Source organism: Gastrolobium bilobum, unplaced genomic scaffold, assembly GCF_033153095.1.
Source record: "Gastrolobium bilobum isolate Gb01-03AN ecotype WA unplaced genomic scaffold, APGP_CSIRO_Gbil_v1 utg2704, whole genome shotgun sequence".
Taxonomy (NCBI): domain Eukaryota; kingdom Viridiplantae; phylum Streptophyta; class Magnoliopsida; order Fabales; family Fabaceae; genus Gastrolobium; species Gastrolobium bilobum.
The window spans coordinates 178000-190889 of NW_026896022.1; the positions used below are offsets into that span (position 1 = coordinate 178000).

At 34.4% G+C, this 12890-nt stretch overlaps 1 protein-coding gene across 1 annotated transcript; it reads left to right on the forward strand.

Annotated features, from left to right (window-relative positions):
* The first annotated feature begins 2240 nt into the window (after positions 1 to 2240).
* Positions 2241 to 3753, forward strand: LOC133297354 (protein TIFY 5A). The gene is made up of 3 exons (XM_061496478.1): positions 2241 to 2317; positions 2427 to 2556; positions 3559 to 3753. Exons 1-3 carry the CDS (start codon positions 2241 to 2243, stop codon positions 3751 to 3753), a joined length of 402 nt encoding a protein of 133 aa, XP_061352462.1.
* Positions 3754 to 12890: the final 9137 nt, after the last annotated feature.

A 12890-nucleotide genomic window follows, 5' to 3' on the forward strand; every position in this document is an offset into this window, starting at 1 on the left:
GAATTCCAAAAAATGGAATAGAATCAAAATAAAAAGGGGTATGGAAATATATTTCAAAACGCACCTTCTTATTTTTTGTTACACTCCTAAAGAAAATTATGCTCTCTTGTGATATATATATATATATATATATGAGGCAGGATCCTTTGACACCGGTGTCAAATTTGAAATTTGACACCTCATATGAGAGCCGTTAGATCAAAAAAGATCAACAACTCTGATTTGTAAACATGTGACACCATTGATCTTTTTTGTTCCAACGGCTCTCAGATGAAATGTCAAATTTAAAATTTGACAGCGGTGTCAAAGGATCCTATATAGTGACCACTGACAACCTCATTGCCTTTTGTTCTATGATGGGATTTTAAATTATATAACGATGAACTTCATTTCATTTTGACTATAATTTTAAATAAGTATTATAGAAATTGAAACCAAATCCAATTAACTAAGTTTCAAATTGCGTACAAGTAAAAACGAAAATCACAATTGAGAACTAGTTTATTTTTGGGAAATGGACTTTTTTGGAGAAGAGATTGTTTATGGCAACTAATTATAACTATTTTTTTTTTTTATAACAATTATAACTATATTTTACTTGTAAGATGTAATTATAATTTTAAATTTTTTTTTCTCTACTCATAAGGATGCTGGTTGATATGGCAAAGAGAAAAAAAATAACTTTAATATTATAAGTAAGGGTGTGCATGGAGCGGTTCATAACCGGTTTTGACTAAAATCGAATCGAACCTGTTTTAAACGGTTTGGTTTTCAAATCGAACCGATTTTCTTTTTTAAAGTCGATTTTTATTTGTCCAAACCGGTTTTGATATAAAATCAATCAAAAATAGTTTTGAACCGATTTTAATTCAGAACCGGTTTTAAATCAAAACCGGTTATGAACTATAAACCGGTTATCAAGTTCAAAAGCGATTTTATAACAACTTCAAAACCGGTTTTTGATTAGTTGTGTTATTTTATTTTTTTTGAAAAAATAAAAAATACCTTTATTATTTATTTATTTATTTATTGCTTAAAATATCTAGATTATTTTGATTAAACATGAGAAGGCCATTTATTTATTTTTTGCTAAAAATATCTAGCCTATTTTGATTAAATATGAGTAGGCCCACTATTGAAGTCATCAATCATGGATTCATCCAAATAGAAGTGATGATCACAATCATGGAAATTCTTGTTTTAACCATAAATATGTTCACAATAAGCAAAAACATAAAGATAAAATTGCATTATCAATAATTTTAGTAGAAACCAAACCCACCATATGAAAAACCATATTTGAGTTTTCTAGACACAAAATGCAATTTTCTATTCTAACTCACATTTTCTCATAAAATATCAATGAGAAAAAAAGACGTAAACATAATAAATCCAATAAAAGAAAAAATAAAAAACCATTTAAAAAATGGATATGGTTTGGTTATTTTGGATATCCAAACTGTTGTGAAAATGGATAACCAAATCTAAACCAAAATTAAAAAACTGGATTGATTTTTTAAACTGTATTATAAAATCCAGTTTTTGAAACTGGTTTGATTCAGTTTATGGATTGGTTTGGATCATTTAATTTTTTTGAACACCTCTAATTATAAGTATATCTTACTGGTAAGACATAGTTATAATTAATTGCTGGAAAAAAGATGAAGTGTAGACCCTTTATTTTTTAGGAAATTCAAACTTACCGTGATAATTTATTCATAGAAGTCCATAACTTAAAAAGAGGTAGAATAATTTTCTAAATGATCATCATTCCAGAAGAATAATATTAAAGTTAATGTTGAATACTTGGTCCTCGTTAGTAAATACAAGAAATTATTGAATGGTTTTGATTTGATGCACGAGTATTTTAATTTTTGAAACGGTTGACACCTTGGCAGCGACACGCCGACACGAGTTCGGTCTGCGGTGGAACACACAGTAGCATGTGACCCCAAGTCTAACAAAACCGTGAAACACATGCTCAAATTCTACAACACAACACATAACAACTTCTCTCTCTCTCTCTTTCCTTTTCTCTAAACCCATCACCATTTCCCCGCCGAATTTTATTTTTGGTGTGCGTTACGTGTTTAGCAAGTTCTTTTCCAAAAGGCGCTTTTGCATATATTTATAAATATATTTAGCCATTTCGTTCTTCTTCTCTCTATAGCTTTAACATAATAATCTTCTCATCTCTCTCTCTCTAATTCTAAAACTTCAATCCATTTGGAGAAGAAAACATGAGGAGGAATTGCAACTTGGAACTTACCCTTTTTCCTCCCTACGATTCTGATGACCACCGCCACAACCATATCATGTAAGCAGCTTAATTTGTTTTCTTTTTCTTCTCTTTCATGTAAGATCTATTATTATTATTACACTATCATTTTTTGGATATTGAATATTCTTTTGTTTCTCAAATGAAGAATGGAAGAAGATAATGAGAGCCCAATGCAAAATTACCACTACCAGCAGCAGCTGCAACAGGAACAGCAACAGAAGCTGACCATTTTCTATGATGGGAAGATTTGTGTTGCGGATGTCACAGAGCTTCAGGTACATATATTTAGAATTTAGTTATCAACTTAAGTGGTTAAATATTTAATGATTAAGTTGGTGTGCTCTCAGCTTTAGTTATTCTGCTTTGGCTTTTAGATCAATTACTAAGAGAATTCATTTGAGAACATTTTTTTTCTTCCAAAAAATATAAGTATCATTATTTTAGTCTTTGAAATTCTTTTGTATTGATTCAGTCTATCAATAATGTAAAATATTAATATTTTGATCTTTTGAATATTTTTTTTATATCAATAATGTCATAAAATCAATTCTTAAATTAGAGTTTTATTGCACTTATATTTTTTTTTCAGTTTAACAGACAAGGATCATTTAATAATACTTTATATAATCAAATGATTAGACTTATGAATTTTTTGAAAAAACTAAAATAATGCATATATTTAAAAAAAAAATAAGAGTTTAATTTACTCAATTAATATTCTTAAAAGCACATTGCCGATGTGAATGGCGCGTCTATATATAAAAGATTGTTCAAGGAGTGACTTAATCTTGGTTAATATAGTAATAGCCTAATGCTACCTTTAGTATTAAAAAGAAAATTAATCATGAAGAATTAGGCATTGAGTAATATGAAACCGCGTGATACAGATTTTTCCCCGAGAGAGAAACATAAACATTTTTCAAAAGATATAGTCGTTGCCGACTTAGTTGGTGGTAAACCAATAGAAGAAAATTAAGGGACCAATGAAAGAGACAGGAACGGTTGGTAGGTGGTACATCTCAATATCTTTAAATTCCCGGACAAATTAAATTTCAGATATTATTGATGTGAAACTTGGCAAGTTAATTTCCTGGAAACTTCAAAGTTGGAATCCATAGACTTGTTCATTGACTTCAAATATTGCATGCTAACGTGTATACCAATATTCTTGGTGCATGCTTTTTGAGGTCAATTATTTACATTTGAATAGCTATAAGGAAGGAATAAAGTCTTTTAATAAGTGGGTTAACTAATTAATGTGAATCACGTGCATGCAGGCCAAATCCATCTTAATGCTTGCAAATAAAAAAGCGGAGGAAAGAGTAAGGACGCCAACCTCAACAGGGTCAGAGCCATCTTCACCAACAGTAGTGTATAGCCCTGGCCCTGGCCTTTCCATGAAAAGATCGCTGCAACGGTTCCTTCAGAAGAGAAAGATTCGGGTCCAAGAAGCATCCCCATACAATCACTAGCCAGATCAGTCAAATGTTAAAAAGGAGGAAGCAAATCAAAATTGTTTTGTTGTATTAGTATTCCTTGGACTAATTATTTCTTTCTTTTATTTTTATTTCTTATTACTTATTAGGTTTTCACACACTCATTATTATGTCCAAGATTAAATCTTATTTAGAATATTAAAGTTAATCAGCTTTACAAATATTTTGTTTGCAAGCTCTAAATCATGACATTGTAATAGGTTTTTTAACAGCCGAATTTAATTAAATTTATTTATTTTTTCCAATCAATTCATTGACTACCCAATTAATCGGATCTTCTTATTATAAGAGCAGTTTATTCATTCTCTTCACCATTCCCAAAATTTGGACTCGTATGCTATTTATCACTTAAATCAATAATTATTGGTAAATTTAAATTTATTTAATACCAGAGTCATTGTTATAGATAAAAATTATTGTTTTCTCAGCTCAATTTTACGCAAGTACCCTTCTAAATTTTTATCATTATATTAAACATTATTTAAGAAAAATTTTAATTATGGGAAATAATTAATTTATTTAATCTCCTTTAAAAATTATTGAAGAATATTTTCTTAAATAAACTATTCTAAACACATTCTGATTAGGTCAGGCGGCTTTTTGACCCTTTTGTCCCTAATTAAATAATTAATAACCAATTTGCCCCTCCCCCAGAACTATCCACCATCCTGCTCCCATTTAGTCGATTAAGTTGCACTTTTAATCGACTAAATGGGCTAAACTCAGAAATTATGAAACGCGAATTTTAGTCGACTAAATTGTTTGCACTTTTAGTCGACTAAGAGCATTATTTAGTCGACTAAATGTCGCAGATCAGGTTTTTTTAAAAAAAACCCATTTCGCAAAGGGGGTTATTTTCAAACCCTAATCGACTAAATCGCTCCATTCTGTCCCCTCTCTCCAACCAAGTCTGAATCTCAACCCTTGAAGGTGCGATTGAAGCTTCCTTGGTTCACACTTGCGAAATCGACATTTAGGTAACGTATTCTGACTTGCATTTGGTTTTAAGTTTAGTTTTTTTTTTTTGTTTTCTCCATGCATTTGATTTCTGTTTGCGATTTTGTGGATTTAGGTTAGGGGTAGGGTGCTAAGTTTGTTGTGAGGGTGAGGGTTAGGGTTGATGTGGTGCCTGAGGCTTAGGGTTAGGGTTATGTTAGGGGTAGGGTTAGTGTGTATGTTGCTATTTTGTTTGGGTTGTAGTGTTTAGGGTTTAGGAATGGGTTTTTGTGTTCTGTTTTAGGGTTAGGGTTAGGGTTTAAGGTTAGGGTTTCTGTTTCTCTTTTAGGGTTAGGGATAGGGTTTCTGATTTCTGTTTTATTTTAGGATTAGGTTTTGTTTTTTATATTGAATTTTAAATTTTTGGATATTGTTATTGTTCATTGAATTTTGTTTCCACTTGCATTGTAGGTACAGTTGTTCCCATGGCTGGCCGTAGAAGATCGTCTAGCACTGGAAATGAGAGACGACAGAAGCTACGACAAGACCGTCCATCTTCGTCAAGGCCACAAGAGGAAGACCCCACTGCTGTCGACCTCCCATTCGGATACTTGTTCGAGAATGACCCGGTGGTTCATGAATCTTTTGTCCGTGACTTTGTTAACCGACCGATTTGTGGGGCCAAATCACTTGATACAGCCTTTTTTGAACAAGAAGGTTTTAACATTGTGAGGTGGTTGGAGGAATCACATCTTAGGACCTTGGCTGAACTGTCGTGTTCATATTCTGAGCTGCATGTACGGGCCTTCTACCATAACCTCAGCTACCATCAGGGTGAGCTGAGGTCTAGGGTCTGCGGGGTGGACATCATCATGACGGCTCCGGTATGGTTGGAGTTACTGGGGTATGACTTTGATTCTGCGTAGACTGTGGAATATGATGCAGACAGCGGGACCATACTTCTAGGATATACACGCGGTGATGCTGTGCAGAGCAGAGGAGAGTCCGTGGGCAACACATTGCCTATACGGTGGGGTTGCTTACTGTGGAGTCCCGCATACTACACTATGTCATCACCCACATTTTGTTTCCGCGAGCGTTCAATCATTCCAGGGTGTTGGAGCATGACATTCCCATCATGTGGGCTATCCGACATGGTACTTCGGTGAACTGGAGGCACTACATCTGTTGGATGATGTATAAGGCCAAACACAAGGGTGCACTTCCATTTGCTTGTCTTGTTCAGAGGATAGTGGAGCATTTTGATGTTCCCATAGGTAATGTGACCTTGAAGAAGACCACAAGGTATAATCATAAGTTTGGAAAACGTCTACTGGAGCAGTGCAAGATGACAAAGAACCCCCAAACAGGAGTGTGGCAGTTCACAGGTGCGGCTGATGTTGAGGTTCCTGATGTTGCTCCAGTTGTAGACATGGTTGACCCCGAGGTGGAGGATGATGATGACGATGATAATGAGGGTGACCAGCAGGAGATAGCTGAGCCTGAGGGTGGGTTTTCATTACGTGATGTCATGAAGGGCATAAACGCCACGCTGAAGAAAATAGGAAAAATGGCGCTGAAACACAAAAAATGGAGGAAGAGTCACGTGCAGAAGGGAAATGAAAGATTTAGACATATACAGGGACGATTCAAGGGTGTTGAAGATAGGCTTGCTCGTCTAGAGCTTGGACGAGGACAGCAGATTGAGAATGTTGTAGGGCAGGGGGCTGATGTGTCAGATGAGGATGACGAGGAGACGGCGTCCGAGGAGGATGAAGATTAGATTTAGGGTTTATGTTTCTATTTTACGTTTGTAGTGTAAGTTGTTATGTAATTGACTTCGGTCTTCCTATTTGACATTTGTAGTTTATGTAATATTATGGTTATGAAATGAACTATTTGATGTTCCCATCATGTTGTGAACCATTTACGTAATTATTGATGTTTTCTTGTTTACCAAATGAAGGAACGAATATCTTTTACCTTCTTGTTTTCAATTTGTGTCTAATCACAGTCCAACGGGTCTAAAATGTCCAATGAAATTCAGAACAGGTGACCTTAACAGAGTTAAAAGAAGAACACAACTTTCGGATACCCTAACTTGGAGCATTTATGCAGTACATGTACATTCGTGGTTTATCTCATGTACAATACTATTTTGTACCTGAAAGTGTGTTCCCCAAGTCATTATATGCGTGTACATTGATATTCGATCGGTTCCGTGCCAAAAAAATGCGTGCAAAATAGAATGGGGTGTCAAAACCAGTTATTTAGTCGAGCAACCTGTACTGGGATCAACAACTCATTACCCATTGGAAACCAATGTGCAGCATAGACCTTCTCAATTTGTGTAATTGAGAACACAGGATCGACATAGTCATAATGGTTCAATTTTTCAACCTTGCACACCGCTAGCACATGACTGCAAGGAAATCGTCTAGCTGTGAACCGTCCACATTGACATTTAGGATTTAGCAAGTCAACCCTCATAATGTCGCCGGCATCATCCGTAGATTGATTGTAGGCATCCTCAACTTCAAACAACTGCAAGTCTCTATCAAAAACACGGACACAGAGACTGACAGTTAACTGATCATTCTTTTGTAAGAAGTCCTCAACCTTTTTTGCAATTCTCCAGCCTTTGTCCTTTACTTTTTGGATCTTTTCACGCCTCTTCACAAAATACTCAACAAGTCTACTTTGCGTCATCTTGACCAATGCCGTTACTGGCAAATTACGTGCACCCCGTAGGACCTTATTGATACACTCAGATAGGTTAGTCGTCATATGACCAAACCTTCGGCCCTCCTCATCATAAGACCTGCACCATTTCTCTTTGGGAATCTGATCTATCCATGAGGCTACTTGTGGGTTACTGTCGACAAATTCTTGAAATCTTAAATCAAAGTGAATCTTCGAACACATGTAACCTGCAAAAAATGAACCCAAATTGCAATGAGTTATACATAAACAACATTACATACAACATGTACACATTCATGTAAATAGGTTACCTAGTTTCATCAGCGTTTTCTTCAATTCCACGTCCCTAAACTTAGTGTTGAAGTTGCTTCCAATGTGACGAAGACAAAACACGTGATACGCAAATGGAGGCTGCCAACCGGCATGATCCTTCACAACCCTGATGATGCTGGGGTGACGATCGGATATTAGATAGATACCATGCCTACGTGTGACATGGAAACACATATGGCTAAGAAACCACAACCAATCATCCAATCTCTCACCCGGTGGAACAATGGCAAACGCAATAGGCAGAATGAATCCATCACCATCCTGTGATGAAGCAATCAAGAGGGTACCTTTGTATTTCCCGTACAGGTGCGTGCCATCAATTTGGATTATGGGTTTACAATATTTGAAAGCCTCAATGCACTTGTGAAAAGTCCAAAATACCCTGCGAAAGACAGCCTTATCGGTGTAGACTCGTCGTTCGTCACAACATTGATCTGTATCAATCTTGAACACAGAACCAGGATTTATCTGTGTCATGTAGTTCAGCCAACCAGGTAAGATGGCATATGATTTTTTCCAGTCGCCAAACAACTTCACAATGGCCTTCATTTTAGCCTTCCAAGCCTTCCTATAAGATATGTTGTATCCATACAAACTTTGTACCCTCTCCTGAATAAGAACTGGTTTCGTGGATGGATCTTCTTTTAACATACCTATACAAAATTCGAAGTCAACATAATCAATAAATATACCGAAAAATTAAACCATAAACAAAAATGAATGTAATACATACTTATAATGGCTGCACAGATTACATCAGAATCCAGCTGTCTATGGTCCCGAGTAAGGCCTTGGTTTAGGCAAGTGTATTTTTTACCCCACTTACTAACAACCCAATTATTTTCATTCTTGGGCAACATAGCCCGCACGTACAAGGGACAACCATCATTATGGTGTCGACACTTCATCACAAATCTATGGTCATCACTTTTTGCCACCACAGCAGTACGATGAGACTTCATACAATATAATTTGACAGCATGTTGCATTTCAGATTTAGTTCGAAACTCCTGGTACAAATATAATGGATCTCCTAAATGCCAGCCACCGTGGATGTCATCGTCGCCATACAATATCTTCGTCTCATCATTAGGGTGAGCCCAATTAATGAACGAATAGTGTGGGCTGTCGTTCCAAAATAGCTCAATCTCAAACCCTACGTCCAAATTTAAACTTATCCGTCAGTACGAAAGAAAACACAAATATATATATATATATGCAAAATTAAAACTCAGAAATTACAATCTTACCACTGCTAACAGGGTCAACACGGAGCGGTGGCATAACCTGGGAACTCAAGTTTCCTGAACTAGTATCAGCGTCAAAATTCCCCTCTACGTCCGTATCTGAGGTGTCACCCAGCGGAATAACACTCTCGGGTTCACCATCTTCTTCACTGTCCATATCCTCGTCATGCCCATCCTTATCCTCGTCTATTTCCCTAAGTGGTATCTGACTTAAGAAAGGTGCAGGTGCAGATAAACCGACCACTTTGTCTTCTTGACTTTGACTTCTTCCATGCACAGGTGCAGATGAAGATTGACCACAGTCTATTTCAACATATATCTCAATAAAGTTTTGAAATTTTCGGTCCACAATTGCATCTATGACATAGTCCACATCTTCATCGTCACATATATCATTACCAATGTAGAATATAGCATCCTTACCAACTGTAGACTCTACCCTGGCGATCATCCGTTGAACGCCATGGCTGCCGTGTAGCCCCAATTTTTGGTTAATCCTCCCCTTCAGCTCATTGTACGTAGTGCCCCGTTTGATTTTCAACATTTTCGTTTTTCCTTCAAATTGAACACCGTTGGGGCCTTCATAATGCTTTCCATCATAGTAAATCATGGTAACATACATGTTTGGACTTGAGCTCATCTTTCACACGAATTTTGGGGGTAGGAATCAGATTTTAGGGGTTAGGGTTCAGATTTGGGGGAAACAATTGAGAAATAAAGGAAAATGACAATGATTTCACAACTACTATGCCTTAGAGGTGGTGGGATGAAATGGAAGGGTGATTGGAAGGTTCACATCTGACAAACAAGAGAAAGAGACCAAGAGAGGAGTTTTGATTTCGAATATAATGAAAATGAGGCCAAGAGAGGTCTGGATATAGGATTTTTCGCGACATTTAGTCGACTAAATAATGCTCTTAGTCGACTAAAAGTGCAAACAATTTAGTCGATTAAGGTGAGTTTTTAGTCGATTAAAATTCGCGTTTCATAATTTCTGAGTTTAGCCCATTTAGTCGATTAAAAGTGCATCTTAATTGACTAAATGGGGGCAGGATGGTGGATAGTTCTGGGGGAGGGGCAAATTGGTTATTAATTATTTAATTAGGGGTAAAAGAGTCAAAAAGCCTAGGTCAGGCGCCTGTTGAATTTAACAAGATTTCTTGATTAACATATATATATGGTTTCTTTCTTCCTTTTTCTCTATCTCTCATTGTTTTGGTTGAAGCTTAAGACAACGAAAAGTTGCGAGAGAGGAATTATTTTTAACTATTAAATCTTACATATAGGTAATTAAGATTTATTTTACTTAAATTTATTTTTAACCATTGATGAATGATTGAATAATTCTATATAATTTGTGAATATTATATGGACATTTTTATGAAATTATATATAATTGTTTCTTAAAAATTGTTCAAGTATCACTACAAGTCATTTGGTTCAAGAATTTTATAAGATCTTACAAGTAATTAAAAGGCTAATAATATGTGATTAAGGGTGTTTGGATCGGATTAATTAACATGATTATGTAATGTGAGATGATTCTAATAATTTGTAAACAAATCAACAATGGTGAAAAATGAGAGAGAAAAAATATTGAGATAAAGAGTAATAAAAAAACAAACATTGCTTACCAAAAAAAAAACACAACCATTAATTTATTCATGAATAATTAGGATCATTTCATATAACATGATCATATTAACTACAAAATAAGAGATTTATTTTTGTTTAATTTAGCCAATAAAAAGTATATTAATAATATATTATATACGTATAAGTAATTTTTTTAATCAATTACGATAAATTAACTTATGAAAAACAATTTAGATAATATATTTTGTTTCAATAATAAATAACTATAATAAGTGTAAAATATATAGTTTCAGGGTAAAAAAATACTTTAGTGTGGGATAATTAAAAAATAATGGCAAAAAAAATAATCTTTTGAGAAAAAAGCTGTTTTCTTGGTAACACAAAAATCGACAATTTTCACATTATTTACCCAAACATGTTACTCTTAATTTGAAAGGATTTATTAATCTCATGTTACATGTGATAATTATCTCATGCAACAGAGACAAGATAGTGTGGTCTATCATTTGTAATAAAAAAATGTGAATCCTACTTCTTTGTCTCTGTTGCATGAGATAATTATCTCATGCAACATGAGATATTTATTTTCCTAATTTGAATAAAAAAAAGTTTGATTGGTACGTAAGAAAATATATTTTAAAAGATAATTCAACTAAAACAAGCATATACCAAGTTTGTACTTTTTGCTAAGCAATTAAGAGCATATTTCGTTTCATTTGATAATCATGTCATGTTTGAGTGCTTTCCATATAGCCGAGTGAATTAAGTCTGCGAGGTTGGGTTAATAAATAGCAACAAAATAGTTCTAGACATTTTTATTTTATTTTTAATATGGGTCAAATGTATTTGTAAAATTCAAACTTATTCTAAAACTATATTAATTTATATTATTGTAATTTTTTTTAACCTAAATGACGTCGTTTTGAATAACAACAGGTAATTTTATCTCTAGTGACCGGAGAAATATCAATCTCTATATATATATGTTGGAGGTTATGAGGTTGAGAGAGAAGGGTTCAGAGGTGCTTAAAGTAGTACACCAAGAGATATCAAGGTTGGAATGCTCAACAGTGTTACCTCCAGCTTAGGAAACCCTAGATATAATACAAGCTATTGGGCTCCAGCCCATATGGACCCAAATAACCATGCTTTCACCTATTGGGCTTATATGGGAACATACTATTATTGATTATACTATTAATATATCCAACAATCTCATCCTATGTTCACCATATAGCACAATCCAATAGAGTGATCAATATAATGTTCAAACAAATATGAATCATTCATATCCAGTCCAAGACAATTAACTCGGATCAATCAAAGAGTTTTAATGGTAAAATATTAAACTCAATCGTCATTTTCAATCTAAATAAATAAATCATCATTATCATGAATCTGTTCTGAGACCAACATACCAAAGTAAATATTTAGAGTTTTAGATTCAATCTAAACTCATCCAAATCCCAACATCCAAAAGAAGTCTCAAAATCAGTTCTCAATCAAAAATGTTCATAAATTAAAGATAGCAAAATGTAAGTCTCAAATAAATGGACTCCATCAAAATGGGCAATAGCGGGTGAACTGTCAAGTCCCCACATACTCTAAATGATATATTCATTCATCAAGGAGGTGATCTTAGTCAAGATACCTCTCATTAAGCTCTCCTCCATCTCTGCCATCCTCTGTAGAATATCAACTATGAATTTCATATTATTATGAATTCAATCAGTTGAATAATCTACCAAAGATGTCTAGTTCTACTAAAAGGACTTAGCATCATATCATCAAGCAAAGAAGAACATATATTAATGTCATAAAGCATCACAATATTATGTTCATAAGCATCAAGCCAGTTTCATAAATTATGAACAAGGCCTAAATAGTTTATTTTGCAAAGAGCCATCAACTTAAGTTTATTTGTAAGAGAATAACTATTGTCTAGTTTCAATGAACAAAATCAATAGTCAAGTTACTTACAATAACCTAGTCATGTGATGTCAAGTTTCAATTAAGAGCATGACTCATAGGCTTCTTATGCAAACAACTATTTCAATGTTTCAATTTGGAATGTCACAATTTCTGATTCCTCAAAGTCAAATAATCTAGCATCAAGTTTGGAATGAGATAATTTAACCAAAAGGATGGTCCAACCAGGTTGGATTGTATCATCAAGTTTGGAATGACACAAGTTTCCCAAGTAGAACCTTTGAATCAGGTTTAAGTTATCTTCATCAAGTTTGGATGAGACAACTTACCCTTTTCAAATTAATCAGCAACTATGAACATCGATGAAAC

Coding starts and splice junctions, on each gene's coding strand:
- LOC133297354 (XM_061496478.1), top strand. CDS start 2,241: ATGAGGAGGAATTGCAACTTGGAACTTACCCTTTTTCCTCCCTACGAT. Junction 2,318..2,426: donor CACCGCCACAACCATATCAT/GTAAGCAGCTTA, acceptor TCTCAAATGAAG/AATGGAAGAAGATAATGAGA. Junction 2,557..3,558: donor CGGATGTCACAGAGCTTCAG/GTACATATATTT, acceptor ACGTGCATGCAG/GCCAAATCCATCTTAATGCT.